General features: G+C 39.5%; 1 protein-coding gene across 1 annotated transcript in view; it reads right to left on the bottom strand.

The window, feature by feature from the left end:
• Positions 1 to 10,588: 10,588 nt before the first annotated feature.
• The window catches only part of LOC110450790 (neuropilin and tolloid-like protein 2), a 15,429-nt gene continuing 487 nt past the window's right edge, over positions 10,589 to 25,530 (bottom strand). The window contains exons 2-5 of the mRNA XM_021498498.1: positions 18,623 to 18,877; positions 17,693 to 17,833; positions 16,622 to 16,845; positions 10,589 to 16,354 (exon numbers count right to left, since the gene is read on the bottom strand). Coding sequence (XP_021354173.1) covers positions 16,001 to 16,354; positions 16,622 to 16,845; positions 17,693 to 17,833; positions 18,623 to 18,877 — 974 coding nt within the window. The 3' untranslated portion in view covers positions 10,589 to 16,000. The remainder of the gene's footprint in view (positions 16,355 to 16,621; positions 16,846 to 17,692; positions 17,834 to 18,622; positions 18,878 to 25,530) is intronic.

Raw genomic sequence — 25,530 nt, 5'->3', positions numbered from 1 at the left:
ACTCCTCCAAATCGTTGTTTACTCTGTCTCCTAGCTACCACTGCACGGAATGTTCTGGATCACATCTCACTTAATAAATATCTTATATATACTTAAGGAGAAGTCTTTAAAAATTTAACACCCCTTTTTCTACTATTGGAACCACCCCTCTGTTCCAAATGTGTCATGTCTTTCATTTATACAACGTTGTGGTCCCACTGGTCCATGGATTTTTCAGACCAAATTTAGGGCAAACAGTATTCCTCTAGTAAAAGTTTTTAAAGTTCTTTAAGAGATTTTCTACCATTTTCCTAATTGTGAAACATCGAATATCCTCGAAAGAATTCTACTTCTTACTTAATTTGGTGCAAGGAGAATAAGACCAGGTGTTCCGGAGAGTAGGCGTCTTCTGCTTCGTCGACAACACTCGCCTTGTAAATTTAGGTAAATCCACATTATATCACGTACTCACACTAAAAACCAGGCAATGACAATAAAACCACAGGGCACATTATTGAGCATTATAAAAAAAACATTGACCTTCATGTCACACAAAGTCGCTGCGAGACGGCGACCATAAAACTTTATCATTCTGCATCATTTGAAACCCTATGTTGTAAATTTGCCCTTCTTCAATTGACATTTACATGGAAATCATGATATTCGAAACAGGCCCTTGAATACCGAATCAGCTGCGACATGTAAACGCATGATGTAGGGGAGCAGGGGTGCTACTACCAAGAAAGGAAAAGTTCACAACAGGAAAGTTGAAATCGTCCCGATTACGAGCGTATGTAAGAACATCCGAGCTTTGGCGTTTCATCAAGCAATGGCAGACTTAGGCGTTACAGACGCAGAACTAGTAGAAGAGTCTGTAGATTTCTTGATTTCAAACTGATGTGGTTAAACGATCGATGTGGTAAAACACAATCCTCTTATTTAAAGACAGCACATTTTCAATATATCAGAATGTGAAATTGAAGGACTTGTCTAGTTTTTTACGAGTCTGGTAAGCTCATTAATGCCTCATATGAAACACAAAGAAAATAGGCCAGAGGAGGAACACAGTTCACATAGGAATGCCTACAGTCTACTAGAATATCTTGCCAACGAACCCAACAAAGATACTGTATTATCGACCGGGAACTACATCATTCATTTTGGCCTTTATTGCGTTTTTCATAAAATGTGCTCCAAAATAATTTGCAATCATATACGTACAACGCCGTTCACCTTTCTTGAAAAAAGAATAGCTGTCATAATAAAAGAACGAAGGCGTCCCTTCAGTTTGGTATGAGGTATGGTCGTGTAAAGGGTCGAAAAGTAAAACGTTTTGACAAATAAATATTTTGAGAAAAGAATGTTTAAGATTGATCAAAGGATCTTTTAAATTCATCAAAATCTACATTCCATTGAAGAAGCTTTTTAAAAAGTCTTGGAACAATCCCTTTTAGCCCTGAAAGGGCATAGTCTGCCCACATATTAATAATTCTGAAACTAATCTGGTGTATGAGACACAGGTAAGTCAAATATTTGATGATGGGCAGAAAGGTATGAGCATAATCTCACAGGTACATCGTACACGTTGGTTCGTGGTGATAGGTCCATTTCCAAGTAAATTGGGCATCGTTACATTGTAGCAATAATTTCCTCTTAAATAAAAAAAAATCATACACAGTGTAGATAAAGTATGAGTATGTGGTTTGGTTTTCGACACAGATGGTACGAACAACTCTGATAGGAAAAGCATACAGTCACTTTGACAGTCACACAACAGCAGGTCATACTGTCACTTTGACAGTCACACGACATCAGGTCATACCGTCACTTTGACAGTCACACGACATCAGGTCATACTGTCACTTTGACAGTCACAAGACATCAGGTTATACAGTCACTTTGACAGCAGGTCATAACGTCACTTTGGCAGTCGAACGACAGCAGGTCATACTGTCACTTATACAGTCACACGACATCAGGTCATACTGTCACTTTGACAGTCACACAAGAGCAGGTCATACAGTCACGTATACTGTCACACTACAGCAGGTCATACTGTCACTTATACTGTCACACTACAGCAGGTCAAACTGTCACTTTGACAGTCACACAAGAGCAGGTCATACAGTCACTTATACTGTCACACTACAGCAGGTCAAACTGTCACTTTGCCAGTCACACAAGAGCAGGTCATACAGTCCCTTATACAGTCACACGACATCAGGTCATACAGTCCCTTATACAGTAACACGACAGCAGGTCATACTGTCCCTTTGACAGCAGGTAACCCAGCCAATATGACAGTCCCCCGACAACAGGTCATACTGTTACTTTGACTGCAGGTCATATAGCCACTTTGACAGTTCCACGACAGCAACTTATACAGTAACACGACAGCAGGTCATACCGTCACTTTGACAGCAGGTCATTACGTCACTGTTGCAGTCACACGACAGCAGGTCGTACTGTCACTTTGACAGCAGACGACAGCCGGTCCTACAGTCACTTTGACAGTCACAAAAGAGCAGGTCATACAGTCACTTATACTGTCACACTACAGCAGGTCAAACTGTCACTTTGACAGTTACACAAGAGCAGGTCATACAGTCACTTTTACAGTCACAAGACATCAGGTTATACAGTCACTTTGACAGCAGGTCATAACGTCACTTTGGCAGTCGAATGACAGCAGGTCATACTGTCACTTATACAGACACACGACATCAGGTCATACTGTCACTTTGACAGCAGGTCATACAACCACTTTGACAGTCCCACGACACCAGGTCATACTATCACCTTGACAGCAAGTCACACAGCCACTTTGGCAGCAGGTCATACTGTCACAACACAGCAGGTCATAATGTCACCTTGACAGCAACTCACACAGCCACTTTGACAGTCCCACGACATCAGGTCATACTCTGTCACCCTACAGCAGGTCATACTGTCACTTTGACAGCAGGTCACACAGCCACTTTGACACAGGTCATACAGCCACTTTGACAGTCCCACGACAGCAGGTCATACTGTCACTTTGACAGCAACTCACACAGCCACTTTGACAGTCCCACGACATCAGGTCATACTCTGTCACCCTACAGCAGGTCATACTGTCACTTTGACAGTCACAGAAGAGCAGGTCATACAGTCACGTATACTGTCACACTACAGCAGGCCATACTGTCACTTATACTGTCACACTACAGCAGGCCAAACTGTCACTTTGACAGTCACACAAGAGCAGGACATACAGTCACTTATACAGTAAAACGACAGCAGGTAATACTGTCACTTTGACAGACACACGAGAGCAGGTCATACTGTCACTTATACAGTAACACGACAGCAGGTCATACTGTCCCTTTGACAGCAGGTAACCCAGCCAATATGACAGTCCCCCGACAACAGGTCATACTGTTACTTTGACTGCAGGTCATATAGCCACTTTGACAGTTCCACGACAGCAACTTATACAGTAACACGACAGCAGGTCATACTGTCACTTTGACAGACACACGAGAGCAGGTCATACTGTCACTTATACAGTCACACGACATCAGGTCATACTGTCACTTTGACAGTCACACAACAGCAGGTCATACTGTCTCTTATACAGTCACACGACATCAGGTCATACTGTCACTTTGACAGCCAGACAACAGCAGACCATACAGTCACTTATACAGTAACACGACAGCAGGTCATACCGTCACTTTGACAGCAGGTCATTACGTCACTGTTGCAGTCACACGACAGCAGGTCGTACTGTCACTTTGACAGACACACGACATCAGGTCATACTGTCACTTTGACAGCAGGTCACACAGCCACTTTGACACAGGTCATACAGCCACTTTGACAGTCCCACGACAGCAGGTCATACTGTCACTTTGACAGAAGGTCATAAGTCACTTTGACAGTCACATGACACCAGGTCATACTGTCACACAATAATAGGTCATACTGTCAATTTAACAGCAGATCACACAGCCACTTTGGCAGCAGGTCATACTGTCACAACACAGCAGGTCATAATGTCACCTTGACAGCAACTCACACAGCCACTTTGACAGTCTCACGAAATCAGGTCATACTGTCACACCACAGCAGGTCATCCTGTCACTTTGACAGCAGGTAACACAGCCAATTTGACAGTCCCACGACACCAGGTCATACTGTTACTTTGACAGCAGGTCATATAGCCACTTTGACAGTCCCACGACAGCAGGTCATACTGTCACTTTGACAGCAGGTCATACAACCACTTTGACAGTCCCACGACACCAGGTCGTACTATCACCTTGACAGCAAGTCACACAGCCACTTTGGCAGGAGGTCATACTGTCACAACACAGCAGGTCATACTGTCACTTTGACAGTCCCACGACAGCAGGTCATACTGTCACAACACAGCAGGTCATACTGTCACTTTGACAGCAACTCACACAGCCACTTTGACAGTCCCACGACATCAGGTCATACTGTCACACCACAGCACGTCATACTGTCACTTTGACAGCAGGTAACACAGCCAATTTGACAGTTTCACGACAGCAGGTCATACAGTCACTTTGACAGCAGGTCATACAGTCACTTATACAGTCACACGACATCAGGTCATACTGTCATTTGACAGTCACACAAGAGCAGGTCATACAGTCACTTATACTGTCACACTACAGCAGGTCATACTGTCACTTTGACAGTCACACAAGAGCAGGTCATACAGTCACTTTTACAGTCACACGACATCAGGTCATACTGTCACTTTGACAGCCACACAACAGCAGACCATACAGTCCCTTATACAGTAACACGACAGCAGGTCATACAGTCACTTATACAGTAACACGACAGCAGGTCATACCGCCACTTTGACAGCAGGTCATAACGTCACTGTTGCAGTCACACGACAGCAGGTCGTACTGTCACTTTGACAGACACACGACATCAGGTCAAACTGTCACTTTGACAGCAGGTCACACAGCCACTTTGACAGCAGGTCATACAGCCACTTTGACAGTCCCACGACAGCAGGTCATACTGTCACTTTGACAGAAGGTCATAAGTCACTTTGGCAGTCACATGACACCAGGTCATACTGTCACACAATAATAGGTCATAATGTCAATTTGACAGCAGATCACACAGTCACTTTGACAGCAGGTCATACTGTCATACCACAGCAGGTCATAATGTCACCTTGACAGCAACTCACACAGCCACTTTGACAGTCCCACGACATCAGGTCATACTGTCACACAATAATAGGTCATACAGCCACTTTGACAGTCCCACGACATCAGGTTATACTGTCACTTTGACAGTCACACCACAGCAGGTCATACTGTCACTTTGACAGCAGGTAACACAGCCAATATGACAGTCCCCCGACAACAGGTCATACTGTTACTTTGACTGCAGGTCATATAGCCACTTTGACAGTTCCACGACAGCAGGTCGTACTGTCACTTTGACAGCAGGTCATACAACCACTTTGACAGTCCCACGACACCAGGTCATACTGTCACCTTGACAGCAAGTCACAGAGCCACTTTGGCAGCAGGTCATACTGTCACAACACAGCAGGTCATACTGTCACAACACAGCAGGTCATAATGTCACCTTGACAGCAGGTCACACTGTCACACCACAGCAGGTCATATTGTCACCTTGACAGCAGGTCATACAGCTACTTTGACAGTACCACGACATCAGGTCATACTGTCACACCACAGCAGGTCATATTGTCACTTTGACAGCAGGTAACACAGCCAATTTGACAGTCCCACGACAGCAGGTCATTCTGTTACTTTGACAGCATGTCATATAGCCACTTTGACAGTCCCACGACAGCAGGTCATACTGTCACTTTGACAGCAGGTCATACAACCACTTTGACAGTCCCACGACACCAGGTCATACTGTCACTTTGACAGCAGCTCACACAGCCACTTTGACAGTCTCACGACATCAGGTCATACTGTCATACCACAGCAGGTCATACTGTCATACCACAGCAGGTCATACTGTCACACCACAGCAGATCACACAGCCACTTTGGCAGCAGGTCATACTGTCACACCGCAATAGGTCATACTGTCACTTTGACAGCAGGTCATACTGTCACACCGCAAAAGGTCACACAGACACTTTGACAGACACACGACATCAGGTCATACTGTCACTTTGACAGCAGGTCATACTGTCACACCACAGCAGGTCACACAGCTACCTTGACAGTCCCACGACAGCAGGTCATACTCTCACATCACAGCAGGTCATACTATCACTTTGACAGCAGGTCACACAGCCGCTTTCACAGACACACGACATCAGGTCATACTGTCCCTTTGACAGCAGGTCATACTGTCACACCTCAGCAGGTCACACAGCTACCTTGACATCAGGTCATACTGTCACACCACAGCAGATCACACAGCCACTTTGGCAGCAGGTCATACTGTCACACCCCAATAGGTCTTACTGTCACTTTGCCAGCAGGTCATACTGTCACACCGCAAAAGGTCACACAGCCACTTTGACAGACACACGACATAAGGTCATACTGTCACTTTGACAGCAGGTCATACTGTCACACCGCAATAGGTCACACAGCCACTTTGACAGACACACGACATCAGGTCATACTGTCACTTTGACAGCAGGTCATACGGTCACACCACAGCAGGTCATACAGTCACACCACAGCAGGTCACACAGCTACTTTGACAGTCCCACGACAGCAGGTCATACTGTCACATCACAGCAGGTCATACTATCACTTTGACAGCAGGTCACACAACCGCTTTCACAGTCCCACAACAGCAGGTCATACGGTCACACCACAGCAGGTCATACTGTCACTTTGACAGAAGGTCATAAGTCAATTTGACAGTCACATGACACCAGGTCATACTGTCACACAATAATAGGTCATACTGTCAATTAGACAGCAGATCACACAGTCGTTTTGACAGCAGGTCATACTGTCATACCACAGCAGGTCATAATGTCACCTTGACAGCAGGTCATACAGCTACTTTGACAGTCCCACGACATCAGGTCATACTGTCACACCACAGCAGGTCATACTGTCACACAATAATAGGTCATACTGTCAATTTGACAGCAGATCACACAGTCGTTTTGACAGCAGGTCATACTGTCATACCACAGCAGGTCATAATGTCACCTTGACAGCAGGTCATACAGCTACTTTGACAGTCCCACGACATCAGGTCATACTGTCACACCACAGCAGGTCATACTGTCACTTTGAAAGCAGGTCAAATAGCCACTTTGACAGTCTCACGACATCATGTCATACTGTCACACCACAGCAGGTCACACAACTACTTTGACAGTCCCACGACACCATACTGTCACAACACAGCAGGTCGTACTGTCACTTTGACAGCAGGTCATACAACCACTTTGACAGTCCCACGACACCAGGTCATACTGGCACCTTGACAGCAAGTCACACAGCCCCTTTGGCAGCAGGTCATACTGTCAGACCGCAATAGGTCATACTGTCACGTTGACAGCAGGTCATACTGTCACTTATACAGTCACACGACATCAGGTCATACTGTCACCCCACAGCAGGTCATACTGTCACTTTGAAAGCAGGTCAAATAGCCACTTTGACAGTCTCACGACATCAGATCATACTGTCACACCACAGCAGATCACACAGCCCCTTTGGCAGCAGGTCATACTGTCACACGGCAATAGGTCATACTGTCACTTTGACAGCAGGTCATACTGTCACACCACAATAGGTCACACAGCCACTTTGACAGACACACGACATCAGGTCATACTGTCACATCACAGCAGGTCATACTGTCACACCACAGCAGGTCACACAGCTACTTTGACAGTCCCCCGACAGCAGGTCATACTGTCACATCACAGCAGGTCATACTATCCCTTTGACAGCAGGTCACACAACTGCTTTCACAGTCCCACGACAGCAGGCCATACGGTCACACCACCGCAGGTCACACAGCTACTTTGACAGTCCCACGACAGCAGGTCATACGGTCACACCACCGCAGGTCACACAGCTACTTTGACAGTACCCCGACAGCAGGTCATACTGTCAATGTCATATAGCCACTTTGACAGTCCCACGACAGCAGGTCATACGGTCACACCACAGCAGGTCACACAACTACTTTGACAGTCCCACGACACCAGGTCATACAATCACTTATACAGTCACATGACAGCAGGTCATACAGTCACATGACAGTACTAGAGTGCACGTGACGAGAGGATGGCATCATAGTAGTCGCGAGACAACATCGGAGGAAAGCTAGCACGACTCAGTAAGGCCAATCATTTATCAAGGTTACATACTCTTGACAAAGAACGAACGGGCGACTGAAGAAGTCAACGGCGCATCCAGATTTTCCTTTGGGCTCCAAGGAACCAGCACTCAAAGAGGTTTTCGATACTGTGAAGAAGGATAGCATTGGGTTGGCATAAAGCTGAAGTAGATACAAGGTATTTTATAAAGTGTATAAGAAACTACCATGATAACCATAATATGAAAAAGAATATTAATACTTTCGAGCTGGGGAAAAGACATGGGGTTTTGTTTTGTGCCAATGAAGAAAAGTCTCAGTTGCCAGTTTTATATGCAATGAAATACTTTGTATGATATTTTCTGGTATTTTTGTATTGATTTGCCTATGAAACCCAGGCTTTTGTGATTTGTCTTTCCAAAGTGAGGTTGTCATTTGATCTATTTGCTATCACAATAACTAGAGTGTGAAAATAGACAGAGAGATTTCTGATTTCTGGTTGTCATACTTTCTTATTCTCAAACAGCTTGAACATTAGAATGAGATGACAAAACTCGGAAACAGAAGAACCTACCTGTAAAATTTCATAAAGATCTGTAATTTACTTTCTGAGAATTAGCAATAGCTAACTTCAACAGTCAAATTTAAGATGTCTGCCAGGTGGCCATCTTTTTTCCAATTATTTAAGAACAAATCAAGAGAAGACTGGATAGGAACTTCAAAAAATCCCTCCGGTACTTTTGAGGAATAATAACATTTTAAATGTCAAATTTGTCCAAAATGGTCACTTGGCAACCATCATATTCCCCCCCATCTGGCTCCAAATTGAACATGCACAACTATGGACCAGGAGACACCTACAACTATGGACCAGGAGGCACCTACTTACAGAATTAAAGAAGGTCAGTTTAGGACTTTCTGAGAAATGGCAACAACAATGCTGACATCTATCTAAGATGACTGTCTGGTACCAATCCTGTCCTTCTGATCAGGTTTGAAATTGATACACCCATACTCAGTTTGAGGAAGATATGTCAGGTACTTCTCGAGAAGAAATGGTAACAAACTTTAAATGTAAAGATCCAAGATGGCTGTCCGGCATCTACAGACTAATAAAACCTACATATGAATTTTGAAAATATCTGTTTAGGACTTCCTATAAAATAGTAATAACAATCTTAAAATTTAAAAACTCAAGATGACTGTCTGTCTGGTGGCCATCTTATTTTTCTGATCAGTCTCAAAATGAAACAAAACTAACTTAGGTACAAGGGAAATCCTTAACAAGGGAAACATCTACAGACTAATGGAACCTACAAATGAATTTTGAAAATATCTGTTTAGGACTTCTTGGGAAATAGTAATAACAATCTTGAAATTTAAAAACTCAAGATGACTGTCTGGTGACCATCTTATTTTTCTGATCAGTCTCAAAACGAAACAAAACTAACTTAGGTACAAGGGAAACAAACATAGGAAATTTGAGAGAGATATGTCGAGTCCTTCTTGAAAAATAGTGCCAACAATCTTGAAATATCAAAATTCAAGATGGCTGCTTGGTGATCATCATCTTCTTCCTATCAATTTCAAAACGAACAGGAACAACAAAGGACCAAGAGGAACCTTATGATATTTGAGAAAGATACACCTGGTACTTCTTGAGAAAAAGTGATAACAATAATTGTTTAAAGACGAACAGACCATGGATGACCATGGATGATGATGGCTAAAAAGTAAAGCAAACATAATGATGGGTAATGATTTATTCATTAGAAATTAAAGTTTAACAACACAAGTTTCTTATAAACTCAACATGTGGAAAATATCAACAGGGAAAAAAAACAGTAACAATATGAAAAGATTTGATTTTCAGGGTATTTTTTCTTGGCAGTCTTTTTGTAGGTATCTTTGAAAACCATACTACAGTTTGCATTTCTGTTAAAGAAATACTTCAAATTCAACATACTCAAAACCACATTTCAAAAACTGCATCAATGCAAAAAAGAACACTGGAATCAAATCTGTATACAGTTATGTTTCTATGCAATAAATTGAAAGAGATTCACTATTTCTGTTTCAAGTTTTATGTTAAAATATGTAAGAAATTTTGTGTATATATTTTTATATTGTAAATAATCAAATGCTGTTTGTAACATTTTTACGGCATTTTATAATTGAACTATTTTTTTAACATTAAAGAGTCGGTTCCAATATTTCAAGAAATATTTGTAAATACATGTCTACAGAGTGTTTATATTTTGTGGAGATTTTGTTAAAATTGTAATTCAAGATTTTATACAATACATATATTTTTGTTAAATAAACACTTTTAATTTACAGTCTGTTTTAAATGATTTTATCTGCTGCTAACAAACAATAGCATACATAATCAACAAGTTTAGACAATAGAAGATTGATTAAACATGATTTAAGAAGCATTGATTTTTAGAAATTGGAATCCAATACTATTTAAAAATTAAAACTCAAATTACACAGGATACTCCATTAAGATTGTAAACTCTTATACAGAATAGAAATCTTACAATCTTACAACCTCTTTTTTCGGTTTTTCTTTCATAAAAAAGGTTGATATAAATCAGGAAGTGTGGAAGGTTATTTCTTTTGTTTTCTGTTGATTGTAAATGGAGTAGATTACTGCTGTGTCTTACTGTTACTATAAAACAGGCAAAACAATCAATATTGTGTTAAAGCTAAAAATGAATTAAGAATACATTTAAATCTATGGCAACAGAATGAAACAAAATCACAAAAATTATGCTTTCTAATGTAATGAATCAACACATTTACATTCAAATTGGTCAGAATGGTAGATAAAAGAAAAATTGTACCCTTATTATTTCTGAGAAAATGGTATATACAAATACATAAATGCTGAGCCCGAGTTATTCTCATCTCTGTTCTTTTAAAACTAGCTTTCTTGGTTACTTTAATTTCAGAAAACACTTTCTGTTTAATTGATCAACAAAACTTTTATCATGTAAATTTTCTCCAGAACTAAAGACTCGGGAACTAATTACTGAAATTGAAACTAAAAGAACTTGATCATGATAGGAATTTACACTATATCAACTGAAGACAATACAGGTCAGACATATAGTTCACAGTTAAATATATCTATTGTCTTCTAACAAATACAATATACATATAAGGCCTATAAGTGGACAGTTACTCTATATTCACGCCACAGATTAAAAATGTTGTATATATATATGGTAAACACGAATATAAACAGCTGTAGTAAAACAAAAGGTATATTATATCATGGAAACAGTAGTTTGATCAACCTCTATTTAAACACTCAAAACTGTAAAACAGAGGTTCAATATTCCATGAAAGGCAAAAAACATCTATTTTTTATAGAAGATATCATTACAATTCTTATTAAAACAAATTGAAACAGTGCAAGGGAGATAATAAGCTACCCATACCATCGAAATATATGGATTTTAACAAATTAATAACTTTGGTATAAACTATATAAGCAGGAAATGCTTAAAAAAATTACACAAAAATTGCATAAATTTCAAATCTTGTAAGTCATCAGATTATGCCATTTTCAAAAATTTTCATTTTAAAGCCCCTACATTTTATTTAGTTCACTCATTAATATCATTCATCAAAATATAAACCATAAATCTAAATAATAAACAATTTGAACACCACGACAGCATTAATCTTGTCTGTGTTTACACAGTGAAACCTCTGTATAGTGACCAGTAAAATGTGGTCATTGTTGAGAGGGGTTGCTTTATTACCTACATTACATAAAAACATTTAAACAGGATATAACACATGACCGACAAATCATCACACACTAGGAACTCTTGTGCCCGTTATATGTTCAGATGAACAATTGATTTTCATAAACCAAAAGGAAATATGAATCAACCCATTTACTTCTTAAATTTGAAAACATTCACAACATTTTTAATGATGTCACTAAAGCCGCGCTTTGCATAACCTCATGGAACTCTCCTTGACATTTCATTCAAACGATGATTTTTTTTGATTTTTTTTGTGAGTGTGTGTTTGGTCACATCTCATTGATCGATTACAAATTTCATGTTCCGTACCTTCAACTTAATTAGCTTGATCAGAAAACTGTTCACTTTTCCTGTATTTCTTTATCTATATAGTTACTGTTATTGTGAAATTGTGAAAGTAAGAGGGTGGACATATGTCCAAGCATGGGCTCATTAGTGGTAAAACACTACTTATTTATACATATGTACATGTATTATGCAATAATACATATATCTACAATTTTCATTTTTCTATATACACCTTTTCAACTAATTAAATAGCTTTTGGTATAACTTCAGGAAAATTAACTACAGTGTGTGAATGATTCATACTGCAAATACCTATAATCATACCTCACAACAGAGTATAGTTATATCAACGTACCTTTTAACAGGCTTATGATAATAATTTGCAAGGTTTAAGGAGTTTATCCAAATCGCTCTCACAATCTAAGTTTGATCTAAGATCATCTTATCAAGTAATAAATTTCAAAGTTGTTGTCACATCTAATATACAAATGAAAGCACAAAACAGCAATTATATAAAAAAGAGAATGCTAAAATTTTGTCAAGCATGTTTACAACAAATTATGTTCTATCGAATGTGCAAAATGGTTAATGCATGTAAATGGTGCTGAATACAACATTTTATTGATAAGTACATAACTCTTTACTAAGTACATAATATAAATACCTTGAAATTGAACTGTAGATTTGGACAATCAGTTGTGCTAAGTTTATTACTGGGGGTAAGACAGAAAGTCCCACCACTTTTCAGCTGTCTAAAGGCATTGAAAAATTATCTTCCTATTCAATCTATAGTATTTTCTCTACAAAAAAAGACAAGAGCTCCGAGGACTGAATCCCTGTAACCAAGAGCTCCAAGGACTGATTTCCTGTCAACAAGAGCTCCTAGTACTGAATCCCTGTAACCAAGAGCTCCGAGGACTGATTTCCTGTCAACAAGAGCTCCGAGGACTGAATCCCTGTAACCAAGAGCTCCGAGGACTGATTTCCTGTCAACAAGAGCTCCTAGTACTGAATCCCTGTAACCAAGAGCTCCGAGGACTGATTTCCTGTCAACAAGAGCTCCTAGTACTGAATCCCTGTAACCAAGAGCTCCTAGTACTGAATCCCTGTCACCAAGAGCTCCTAGTACTGAATCCCTGTAACCAAGAGCTCCAAGGACTGATTTCCTGTCACCAAAGGCCAAGAGCCTAGTCTTAACTCTAATCTTAACCCTAGTCTTATTTACCCTAATCTTAACTCTAGTCTAGACACACACTGATGAGATAAAGGTTTTGATTTTGTTGTTGCATGGATTCCTAGAGCTTGGAGGTAGACTTTATCATTATATATATATATTGCTTTGTTAGACCCACAGTGGCTGTGGTAGAAATAGTTAACTAAGACATGTTCCTTTTACCATTTTATCCATTACTATTGATAATTATCACATTTATGACCCGAGATTGAACTCGAAATTAAGATAAAAACGAATTCATGGAAATGTCTCAAAAGTGACAACCTTATACAATCAATGTTTATATGATAACAAAACTCTTACACATAAACACAGGACTAGGTACTGTACACAGGTGTCAATGAAGCCTGAGACAACAAAATTATTCAAAAATGATAAATGGGTAGAACCAATAGGAAAGTAACAAAGTTTTAAACTTAGCTCATGTAAAAATACCAAGAAAAATGCCACAGAGCTTGTCCAGACAAGCTAAATTGGCGGAGTTACGGGAGGAACTTACCCTATATTTTTGTAGTAAAAACTAACTCTCAGATGGGTCTGTTTACTGAGAAAAATAACATATTATTATTTTTACATGAGAAATATTGACTTCATTTTCATGGTTTTATTATTGTTATTGAATTCTGGTAGTTTCCTATTAGCTAAACAACAATACCACATGTTCAGTAATAAAACAGTTGACAGCATGGTTATAAATAGATAACAGTTAAACAGTTATAAATAGATCTCTTTGGAAACATGTGGTTATAAATAGATTACAGTTACATTGAAATAGATCTTTTTGAAAACCTGTATTTATATATAGATAGATTACAGTTGCACAGTTATAAATAGATCTCTTTGAAAAAATGCGGTTATACATAAATTTGAAGGACTTTCACAAAAATTCCTTTTTACGAAAAGGTGTTTAACAGTATGAAGAGACAAAATATGCATATCAGTTAATAAAGGACATTCTACGGCATCTTTAATTAATTCTTACTAATAACAATAATTAAAATTTAAGAATATTGCAAATTGCCATTTATTTTAAATGCTATGCTCTGTAGAAATAATACAGGGGAACCCTATTACAATACTAAACAGTTTTGTTCTCAACTACAAAACTATTCTAAAGATTCAAAAACTTGTATAAAAGGACTACAACAAAAAAAGATGTTTTCAATAAAAAAAGCTCTTGGCCTCATACAGACAACATATCACTGTAGTGGTGTCATAACTGTTTTATCATTGTCCAATTACTGAGCGAGATCTTTACTGAAGGGCAATTGCCGTTATATACATATCCAGTGCGTAATTTGCCACAATAAACATAGAAAGTGACTTTACAGAGAAAGACAGGTGATATATATTTTATTTTGAATTGATTCACACATTGGCAGCTTCTATACATTACTGTCTGTCTCTTAATGTATTTAAGGTCAGTCATCACCCTGGAATTAAGATACACCCTAACCCCCTCGACACCAATGATTTATTAATCAGTATATTTAGAAGTTCTTATCTTCACAACAGTTAACAGATGACAGAAAAAAATCATAAATTATTAACATCATCAGAATAACATATATTCTAGAAATTATTCATTTTTTGTAACAAAACAGAGTACAAAATATCTTATTCACTTTACATTGGTAATTTAAGATGTTGTGCTTATGCACAATTTATGGTTTTGTTGGACATAATTTGTACCAGATTTCATGGGTATGGTTTACTTACCTGGCTTTGATATAAAAAAAATCACCTTAACATTGTTTTTCTAATTAACTTTCCCCATTGGGAAATCATTGCTTAAGTTCAGGGCACATCTGAAGCTAAGGAACGTTTGCGAAGATGATTTATGGTATGTATGTTATCAAGGGAATGAATACATTTGTCTAGTCCTAACAATGAACTGGACATTAAACATTACATCTTCTAACAACATTTTAATGTTCTGACAAACGTTATTTAGAAGAATGATTTTTATGTTAGGAGTGTTTATCTGTAAACTGCCCTGGAAACTTCAGGAAGGGGATTTTTGCTCCATTTTATGAAATGTTTTATAGATTAAGGTATTTGGAACAAGGGCTGGGACTTAAATATTGCATGCCTGAAATGGCTTAAAATGTTATTGTAAACCCTGAAAATGTCCAATTCACTGTAAGTAAAGAAATATTATAGGACTTAACTGAGTAACATGAGTTGAGTTTCTGAGAGAATTTTCGGTAACATTTGTCACATGAATAGTATTGCTCTGGGTATTCTTATACAAATTTCACAACTACCTGATGCTCTCGATTCCAGCAATTTTGCTGCCACACAAATTCTGTTTTATGTTTTTTCATGGCAAAGTAATACATCAGTGATCTTGTCTTGGTTTCTATGCCAATGTCCCCATTACCATCTATCCTTTATTTTGGTTCCGGGGGATAGGGTGTCTGCCCCGGAGCTCCATATGGGTATGGGTTCTGTGTGGCATCATTGTAGCTGGGAGGCTGTGGATAGCCCTGCTGTGGTGGTGGGTAAGCTTGTGGTCCCATGGGATAGGGCTGGGGAGCTGGTGGATAGCCTTGTGGGGGAGGCTGTGCGTAGCCCTGAGGTGGCGGCTGTGGGTAGCCCTGGGGTGGCGGTTGTTGGTAGCCTTGTGGTGCTGGCTGCTGATAGGGTGCCTGTGGGTAGGCTTGCGGAGCAGGGACGGGGGCCGGCTGAGGAGGGTAGGAGCATGGGGGTGGTATCACAGTCGCCTGTTCAGCTGGTGAGTTGTACTGGAATTAAAAATAACAATATTACCAACATTTTGAAAAATTTCAATGAAAGACTAAATCAATTAGTAGATTTTATATACAATATCCCCCTAAATATACATTACCAAATGTAGTACAATACAGACTTAAAACATTCATCATAAACCAAATACCTAAAAATAAAATCATGGTCCAGACTACTATAAAATAGAATATTTACATTACTGATGATCTTGAGACTAGCATGCAAGTATAGAAATAGCAATGTTTTGACACAACCATCCTTACTCTGATAACAGAACCACGGGAAGCCCTGCGGCGACGCCAGCACACAATTATCACAACGATGACTGCAATGGCAATACAGACAGCCACAATGATTCCAGCAATGGGTCCGCCTTTGACCATACATTCGTCAGCTGAATCTCCACATTGGTTATACCCATCACACTCCAAAGACTTGGATATACACTGGCCCCTCTTACAAGCTGTCTCTGACGATAAGCAGCTTCCTGACAAAAAAACAAATCCAAGGTTTAAACATGTCCACATATATACCGGTATGTAACTCATTTGTAATGTACTGACTGAAATGTCTGGGGTTGCTGTTTTGATAAGCGGCAAATGCATGGATCCTTTTCATTACTGATTCTTATTACATCACATTATAAAATTGTATTGTTTTATTGAATTTATTAGCCTTAAATGCTATGAAATTGTTAAGCCTTGTACCTTTGTAGAGAATGGCACAGTTTATCTTATTTGGTTTATATTACATGATGCAAAATAAAACTAGAACTGTAAGCCAAAGGCTAACTAATACCCCCGCTCCTATATAAACCAGAACTGCTAAAGCCTAACTAAGGCAAAGCGTTGCAAATAAAAATATGTTGATGCACAACATCAGCGGGTAGTTATCATATCTGAAAACTTCGTTTGAAATTGGCCGCATAGTCTTTGAGGAGTTGTCTACCGGTAATCTCGTGTTTTTCAACAAAGGGACATAACTTCGTAAAAAAGGGTCAGAATGAAAAAATAATACCTGGATGCACAATTTCAGGTGGTAGTTATCATATCTGGAAAATTTCGTTGAAATTGATCTAAAACTTTAGACGGAGTTGTCCGGACAAAAAGGTTCAGGTTTTTTCCCCAACAAAGGGCCATAACTTCGTAAAAAAGGGTCAGAGTGAATAATAATACCTGGATGCACAACTTCAAGTGGTAGTTATCATATCTGGAAAGTTTCGTTCAAATTGGTTCATTACTTTTATATACCAAGTATTTATTTAGAAATCTTTTTTATATGTGAATGTTTCTTTTTACCTGAATAAACATTTTGAAAACATCTCATAATTTTACCTGTATGGAAGGAGGTGAAGATAAGACTGAATCCATCATCAGTGAAGAACGAGTCACTCTGGAACAGGAATGTCAGGTACCTCTGTGTCGTGTAGAACGCTCCCTTTGGACGCCGCTCACCACACAACTTGTAGGTCAGACCTTCATTATCATTGCATGTTAAAACTTATCAACACAGTTAATACAACAAGGAATGATTATTATCAGATCACTTACTTATGTAACATTTGTCTTTCTTAGTGGATTATTGGAATTGATAATCACAAATTGTCTAATATATTACAAATGCAGATCTCTTCAGTAGTATTACAATTACCAAGGTAACATTTTACAAATTTTCAGTAGGACGATATAGCAGAAAGTCATTTCTTCTTTGTTTCATAACCCTACAATAGGATTGATATTAAAACTGTTGGAAAATTAAGTATCATTCAAACTTGTATATGTATAATAACTTATAGGAACTAGGTAGACATTTGACCTTTATACAGAGGTTCAAATACAGTAATGTATAAATATCTACAAACAGGGGGCCTTTATTTAGAGGTTCAAATGCAGTAATGTATAAATATCTACAAACAGGGGGCATTTATTTAGAGGTTCAAATACATTAATGAATATTTAAGGTTCAAATGCAGTCATACATTGTTAGACATATTTTACAAGGAGAAGAAGAGAAAGTATGTAGGAAAATATTATAGTTACCACTTAACAAACAAATGTTTCTGCAGAAACAATTATAACTGTAATTTTATTTTAGGAGAAAATGTGAGATACATTACCGGTTCATACTATAGGACTGGATGGAAATGTACATAAACTTAACCAAAGCATCTTATGTTAAGTGTAGAAACAAAAAGTTATCTCATAAGTTAACTTCAGCTGCCATCCACGGAACTGAAAGGGATCTTTTAAAATCCTGAAACTTACCACCAACCATATTAGCTGATGAGTCCCTTCCATCAAAGATCTGGAGTCTGTCTCCATCACAGCGACCAAACACCCCACTCTTAATGTCAATGTCCCGGAATGTGATCATAAGCAATTTGTTATAAGGGGCTTCAATGGTCAGGTAACATGCCATATTGTTCCTGTATTTATGCCATCTTGTCAACTTCAGTTTGGCCGACTCCACCTGAAGCTGTGTCATATTCAGGGTCTCGCTACAACGTTGGTCCATGTAGACTAGAAACAGAAGGGGTTTCATTTTAATCATCATCAAAAATGTGTTTACATGTCCTGTTTTTTTTGTAAAGTATCTCCTGAATAAATAGGGACATCAATAAAGCTATTTTGGGAGGAGATATTTTCTCACAGGGTGAACTTATCCCAAAATATTCTGATAGGAGGGTTCCATTACCCTATTACATTTTTAACAAGAGGTCCAAGGGCCTTAGTGGTCACCTAAGTTATATCATAGGTACTGGTAGCTCAATTTCATTATTGAAATGTGATGTGGAAATCAACATGTAAACAAAGTGAAATACAATACTCGCCATGTCACCATAGGATAAGAACTGTAAAAACTATTCAAATACGTTATTTTGCTATTGAGAAATATAATATCTATTATTATTTAGCAAATTTTCCTCTCAGGCCAACCCCTGGGATAGGACAGGATCTTAGTTTCTGATACCATTTGATTTCAATTTCATTATAACTATTCCAACCAAGTTTGAATTATTTGTTGCTGAAAATGGACAAGATATAGTCAGAAGCGATTTTCCCTATATAAACCAAGGGGAACAGATTACCAAAGGGTAATATAACTAACAGTTTATATAATGCACCTAATGGCATTTCCATCCAAAAAAGGAAATTTGATTCTTCTACCATCTGAGTGCAGAGGTTTTTTAAATATCAGCCATTTTCCCCTTTTTGGCCCCACCCCTCCAGCCCCTGTGACAAGGACAGATCTTATTTTTTCAAATGGATAATGCACCTAAGGACCTTTGTATCTATGAAGAGTATTTGTTTGTAACACATCTGAGTCTGATGAAGAAGAGTTTTGAACTTTTAACCATTTACCCCATTCGGGCCCCCCCCCTCCAGCCCCTGGAGATGGGGCAGCATCTGATTTTCTCATACCATCTAATTGCCATCTGGCATCATAATCATTCTAACCAAGTATTAATAATTTCCAGCTAAAAATTGACAAAATATGCCAAAAAGTGTTATTTCCCTATATAAACTATATAAAGGAGAACGGAGAAACTGATTGTAGTACCTCTGGGTCTCTAGGAGAAGATTTTTGAAATATTGATTAACTTCCACTTTGGGGCCCCACCCAGGCCACTTGGGTTGAGGCAGGAATCCCAATTTTATAATTTGATATCATCTTCCTCCAAGGATGATTCTACCCAACTTCCCAAGTAAGAATAGTAAGAATAATTTCCTACTGAAAATGAACAAAATATACACAAAAGTGTTATTTCCCTATATAAACTCTAGTAAACTTGACCCCCTCCCCAAGGGAGAATGGATAGCCCGGGGGTACTGAAATTTGCAATTTACATACAGGCCTGATGATCTTTCCATCCATGAGGGAAATTGACTATAGTACCTCTGAATCTCAAGTGGAAGAATTTTGAAATATTGGTTAGTTTTTTCTTTGGGGCACCACCCTGGCCCCTGGGTTTGGGGAAGGAATCACGATTTTACAATTGAATACCATCTTCCTCCAAGAATAATTCTCACCATGTAAGAATACTGGACATAGAACTGACCTACTTGATCCAGTACTGGTCTGCTGGACACACAACTGACATGTTTGACCCAGTACAGGTCTGCTGGACACAGAACACAGATACAGGACCCAGTACAGGTCTGCTGGACACAGAACTGACATACTTGACCCAGTACAGGTCTGCTGGACACAGAACTGACCTACTTGACCCAGTACAGGTCTGCTGGACACAGAACACAGATACAGGACTCAGTACAGGTCATCTGGACCCAGAACTGACATACATGACCAAGTACAGGTCTGCTGGACACAGAACTGACCTACTTGCCCCAGTACAGGTCTGCTGGACATAGAACAGAGATACAGGACCCAGTACAGGTCTGCTGGACACAGAACAGAGATACAGGACCCAGTACAGGTCATCTGGACCCAGAACTGACATACTTGACCAAGTACAGGTCTGCTGGACACAGAACTGACCTACTTGACCCAGTACAGGTCTGCTGGACACAGAACAGAGATACAGGACCAAGTACAGGTCTGCTGGACACAGAACTGAACTACTTGACCCAGTACAGATCTGCTGCACAAAGAACTGACCTACTTGACCCAGTACATGTCTGCTGGACATGGAACTGACATACCGGACCCAGTACAGGTCTGCTGGACATGGAACTGACATACCGGACCCAGTACAGGTCTGCTGGACACAGAACTGACATACTTGACCCAGTACAGGTCTGCTGGTCACAGAACTGACCTACTTGACCCAGAACAGATCTGCTGGACAAAGAACTGACCTACTTGACCCAGTACAGGACTGCTCGACACAGAACAAAGACACTGAACCTAGTACAGGTCTGCTGGACACAGAACAAAGACACTGAACCCAGTACAGGTCTGCTGGACACAGAACAGAGATACAGGACCAAGTACAGGTCTGCTGGACACAGAACTGACCTACTTGACCCAGTACATGTCTGCTGGACATAGAACTGACATACTGAACCCAGTACAGGTCTGCTGGACACAGAACACAGACACTGAACCTAGTACAGGTCTGCTGGACAAAGAACTGACCTACTTGACCCAGTACAGGTCTGCTGGACATAGAACAGAGATACAGGACCCAGTACAGGTCTGCTGGACACAGAACTGACCTCCTTGACCCAGTACAGATCTGCTGGACAAAGAACTGACCTACTTGACCCAGTACATGTCTGCTGGACATAGAACTGACACACTGACCCCAGTACAGGTCTGATGGACACAGAACAGAGATACAGGACCCAGTACAGGTCTGCTCGACCCAGAACTGACCTACTTGACCCAGTACAGGTCTGGTGGACATAGAACAGAGATACAGGACCCAGTACAGGTCTGCTCGACCCAGAACTGACCTACTTGACCCAGTACAGGTCTGCTGGACAAAGAACTGACCTACTTGACCCAGTACAGGTCTGCTGGACATAGAACTGACATACTGAACCCAGTACAGGTCTGATGGACACAGAACAGAGATACAGGACCCAGTACAGGTCTGCTGGACCCAGAACTGACCTACTTGACCCAGTACAGGTCTGCTGGACACAGAACAAAGACACTGAACCCAGTACAGGACCGCTGGACACAGAACTGACCTACTTGACCCAGTACAGGTCTGCTGGACATAGAACTGACATACTGAACCCAGTACAGGTCTGCTGGACAAAGAACTGACCTACTTAACCAAGTACAGGCCTGCTGGACACAGAACAAAGACACTGAACCTCGTACAGGTCTGCTGGACACAGAACACAGACACTGAACCTATTACAGGTCTGCTGGACACAGAACACAGACACTGAACCTAGTACAGGTCTGCTGGACACAGAACAAAGACACTGAACCCAGTACAGGACTGCTGGACACAGAACTGACCTACTTGACCCAGTACAGATCTGGTGGACAAAGAACTGACCTACTTGACCAGGTACATGTCTGCTGGACATAGAACTGACATACTGAACCCAGTACAGGTCTGCTGGACACAGAACACAGACACTGAACCTAGTACTGATCTGCTGGACAAAAAACTGACCTACTTGACCCAGTACAGGTCTGCTGGACACAGAACACAGACACTGAACCTAGTACAGGTCTGCTGGACACAGAACACAGACACTGAACCTAGTACAGGTCTGCTGGACAAAGAACTGACCCACTTGACCCAGTACAGGCCTGCTGGACACAGACCGCAGACACTGAACCTAGTACAGGTCTGCTGGACAAAGAACTGACCCACTTGACCCAGTACAGGCCTGCTGGACACAGACCGCAGACACTGAACCTAGTACAGGTCTGCTGGACAAAGAACTGACCTACTTGACCCAGTACAGGTCTGCTTGACACAGAACACAGACACTGAACCTAGTACTGGTCTGTTTGACAGAGTACAAAGATACTGAACTTGGTACACAACTGCAGCATAAGGTTTAAAGCTAGTTCAAATGAGAGCTTGATAAAATCTGCGGTCAATTAGGATGTAACGGGGTGACAATGTATATAAAATATCATGTTAATATGCAGTGTGGAGTCTTATGCATTTAAATTTTAACATACAGAAATTCCTCCCAGCCCATTCCTAACTGTCACCCTGACTGTGAACAGGTGAGGTAGATGATGTTGTTGGTGCTTGGTGGTTTGACAACCTATGGTAAAAGGGATAAACAAGTATCTTTGTACATTGGCTAACCTTGTATAAAAGTGTATAGGGTGTCAAGATTGAAAACTAAAGGTAGCTGCTTCTCCTCATATAAGAGAAAACAGGATGGAAGATGGCTGAGACTTCCACCTCAGTGATTATGTTATTGTTAACTTAATTTTTGTACTAATATAAACACAAATCTGCAAAGGACCACATTTGTCTAATGTTTTTATTGTTACTGAATTAATCACTTGCTAAGGACCCTACTTTTGAAAGGGCTAGCACTTATTTGAATGATGTTTACTCTTTTGCTCGTGTGTTTCAGTGTCCAGGTCCTTTACCATCTGCGTTATTCTCTCTGGTTCCTTGTAACTGTGTGGTTACTATTTGATGAAGAAGAATCATGTTCTGCCTTCTGTACACGGTCTTCTTGTTGAATTCATTGTGTGGTTTCCATGTCTTGGTACTGCACTCTCGTTTTGGTCTGTAAAGTCTGTAGCTGCTGCCAGCTCATTCCTTTACTTGCTGTAGTTGTAGTTTAGTTCATATAAAAAAATCCAGGTTTTTGTCTTGTAGATAGTTTTACTCCTAGATACTTCAATGTCTGTCCTTTCATCTGACACTTGTCCTGTAGTATTTCTTGTTGGTGGCTTGCATGGTGGTTGAAGTCTGGCTTAGTTATACTTATTATATATAAAAGTATTTTTTGATAGTTGATTTGATGCGGTCAGCAAGGTCAATGGTAAATGTTAAGAGTTTTATTTCTGGTAACTGTTCCCTGTGGTACCCTTGCTGTAAATGCCAATGATGCTGATGCTTTACCTTCTACTACTATTAGTATTGATTCAATGCTTCGTTGTTTCCTGTATCTCATGAAAGTGTATATTTGTGTCGGGCATTGGTGTGTGACTTTGTCAAAGGCTTTGGCAATATCAGGTATATGGCAAACTCCACTTAGTTCCTTGTTGTTGACCTACCTGTTGATGTCGTCTCTAGTAAGGAATAGCTGTGTTTCTTCTAATGCTATGTGAAGGAGCTTGTTGTACAAGTCCCATCACCTGTGAAATTACAATATGTTTGAAGATATTTGAAGTCACCGATGTAAGTCATAATGGTCTGCAGTTTGAGGTATTAGATCTGTCACCTTTCTTGCTTATATTAGGTACATTTATTTCTTTCATTTGCGCTGGTATACTTAGGTTTTACATGGAACAGATTTCTAAAAATTTGATTGGAAAATAGTCGAGTAAGTATGAGGATAAGGATTTGGTCTACTCTGGTAGTGTGGTTTCCTTGGAGTTGACTCGATGAATACAGGTCGTTCCGGCCCCAGAGTTGTTTCGTCCCTAGTCGTTCCGACCTTAGTAGTTCCAGCCCTTACCCGGTCCGGCCCCGTACACTTAGTCGTTCCGGCCTCATATATTGTATATATGATTCATGTTTATTTGGAATTAAATTTTAAATTATATTTATTTACATAATGGATAATTCATGTAACTTATTCAAATAAATGAAATTAAAAATTGTACATTTGTTGTCTTTTCATTTTACATGTTGTCTAAAACAAAATACACCCGTGTAAACATATGGAGTAAGATTGCTTTTAAAGACACATTACAATCACTGTCTTTTGTTTATCTTATTACCTCGTGCGTTGGAAACTGTAAGGCTTCTAGAAAACGCAGTACAAACACCATGGGTGTATAGTCTACCGAGGTTGTTTTTAATTTTAGTTGATGACAGATGTTGAATTTTTACCATAAGTAATGACTATTACCATAAGATATATTACTTATAATTATAACGTATATATTAGATATAATTGTTAGATATATTTTGTCATTACGTATATGGTAGTTATATTTGTAAGATATATTGTATCATTACGTATATGTTAGTTATATTTATAAGATATGTTATCTTTACGTATATGTTAGTTATATTTATAAGATATATTATCATTACGTATATGTTAGTTATATTTGTTAGATATATTATCATTACGTATATGTAAGTTTAAATTTATAATATATATTATCATTACATATATTTTGTATATATAATGTATTACATTAAGTATATATTTTAGTAAAAAGGAAAACACTATATAGAGGCCGGAACGACTAAGGGACCGGAACTACTAGGGGACAGAACTACTAGGGACGGACCGGGAAGGGGCCGGAACTACTAGGGGGCCGGACCGGGAGAGGCCGGAACGACTTGATACGGACTCGATTCGTTGCCTTCTCTACTCCTTTTGTGTTAGCTGTGTGTATTGTGTGCTTTGACTGTGGTGCCACTGTGTGTGTGCAAAGACACGTAATGTTATATTTCTGTTATAAGGTCATAACCATTCCCTGGCAGCATGAATCCCTTGCAAATGTAACATTTTACTTATAATCTACTGCTCTATCTGTGTGATTATTATCATATAAATAAACAGCAAAATATCACCACCCCCCCCCC

The sequence above is a fragment of the Mizuhopecten yessoensis genome, unplaced genomic scaffold (genome assembly GCF_002113885.1).
Source record: "Mizuhopecten yessoensis strain PY_sf001 unplaced genomic scaffold, ASM211388v2 scaffold5519, whole genome shotgun sequence".
In the NCBI taxonomy this organism is placed as follows: Eukaryota; Metazoa; Mollusca; class Bivalvia; order Pectinida; family Pectinidae; genus Mizuhopecten; species Mizuhopecten yessoensis.
Note: the sequence above shows the minus strand (reverse complement) of the source record. Positions and strands in the feature narration are given on the sequence as shown.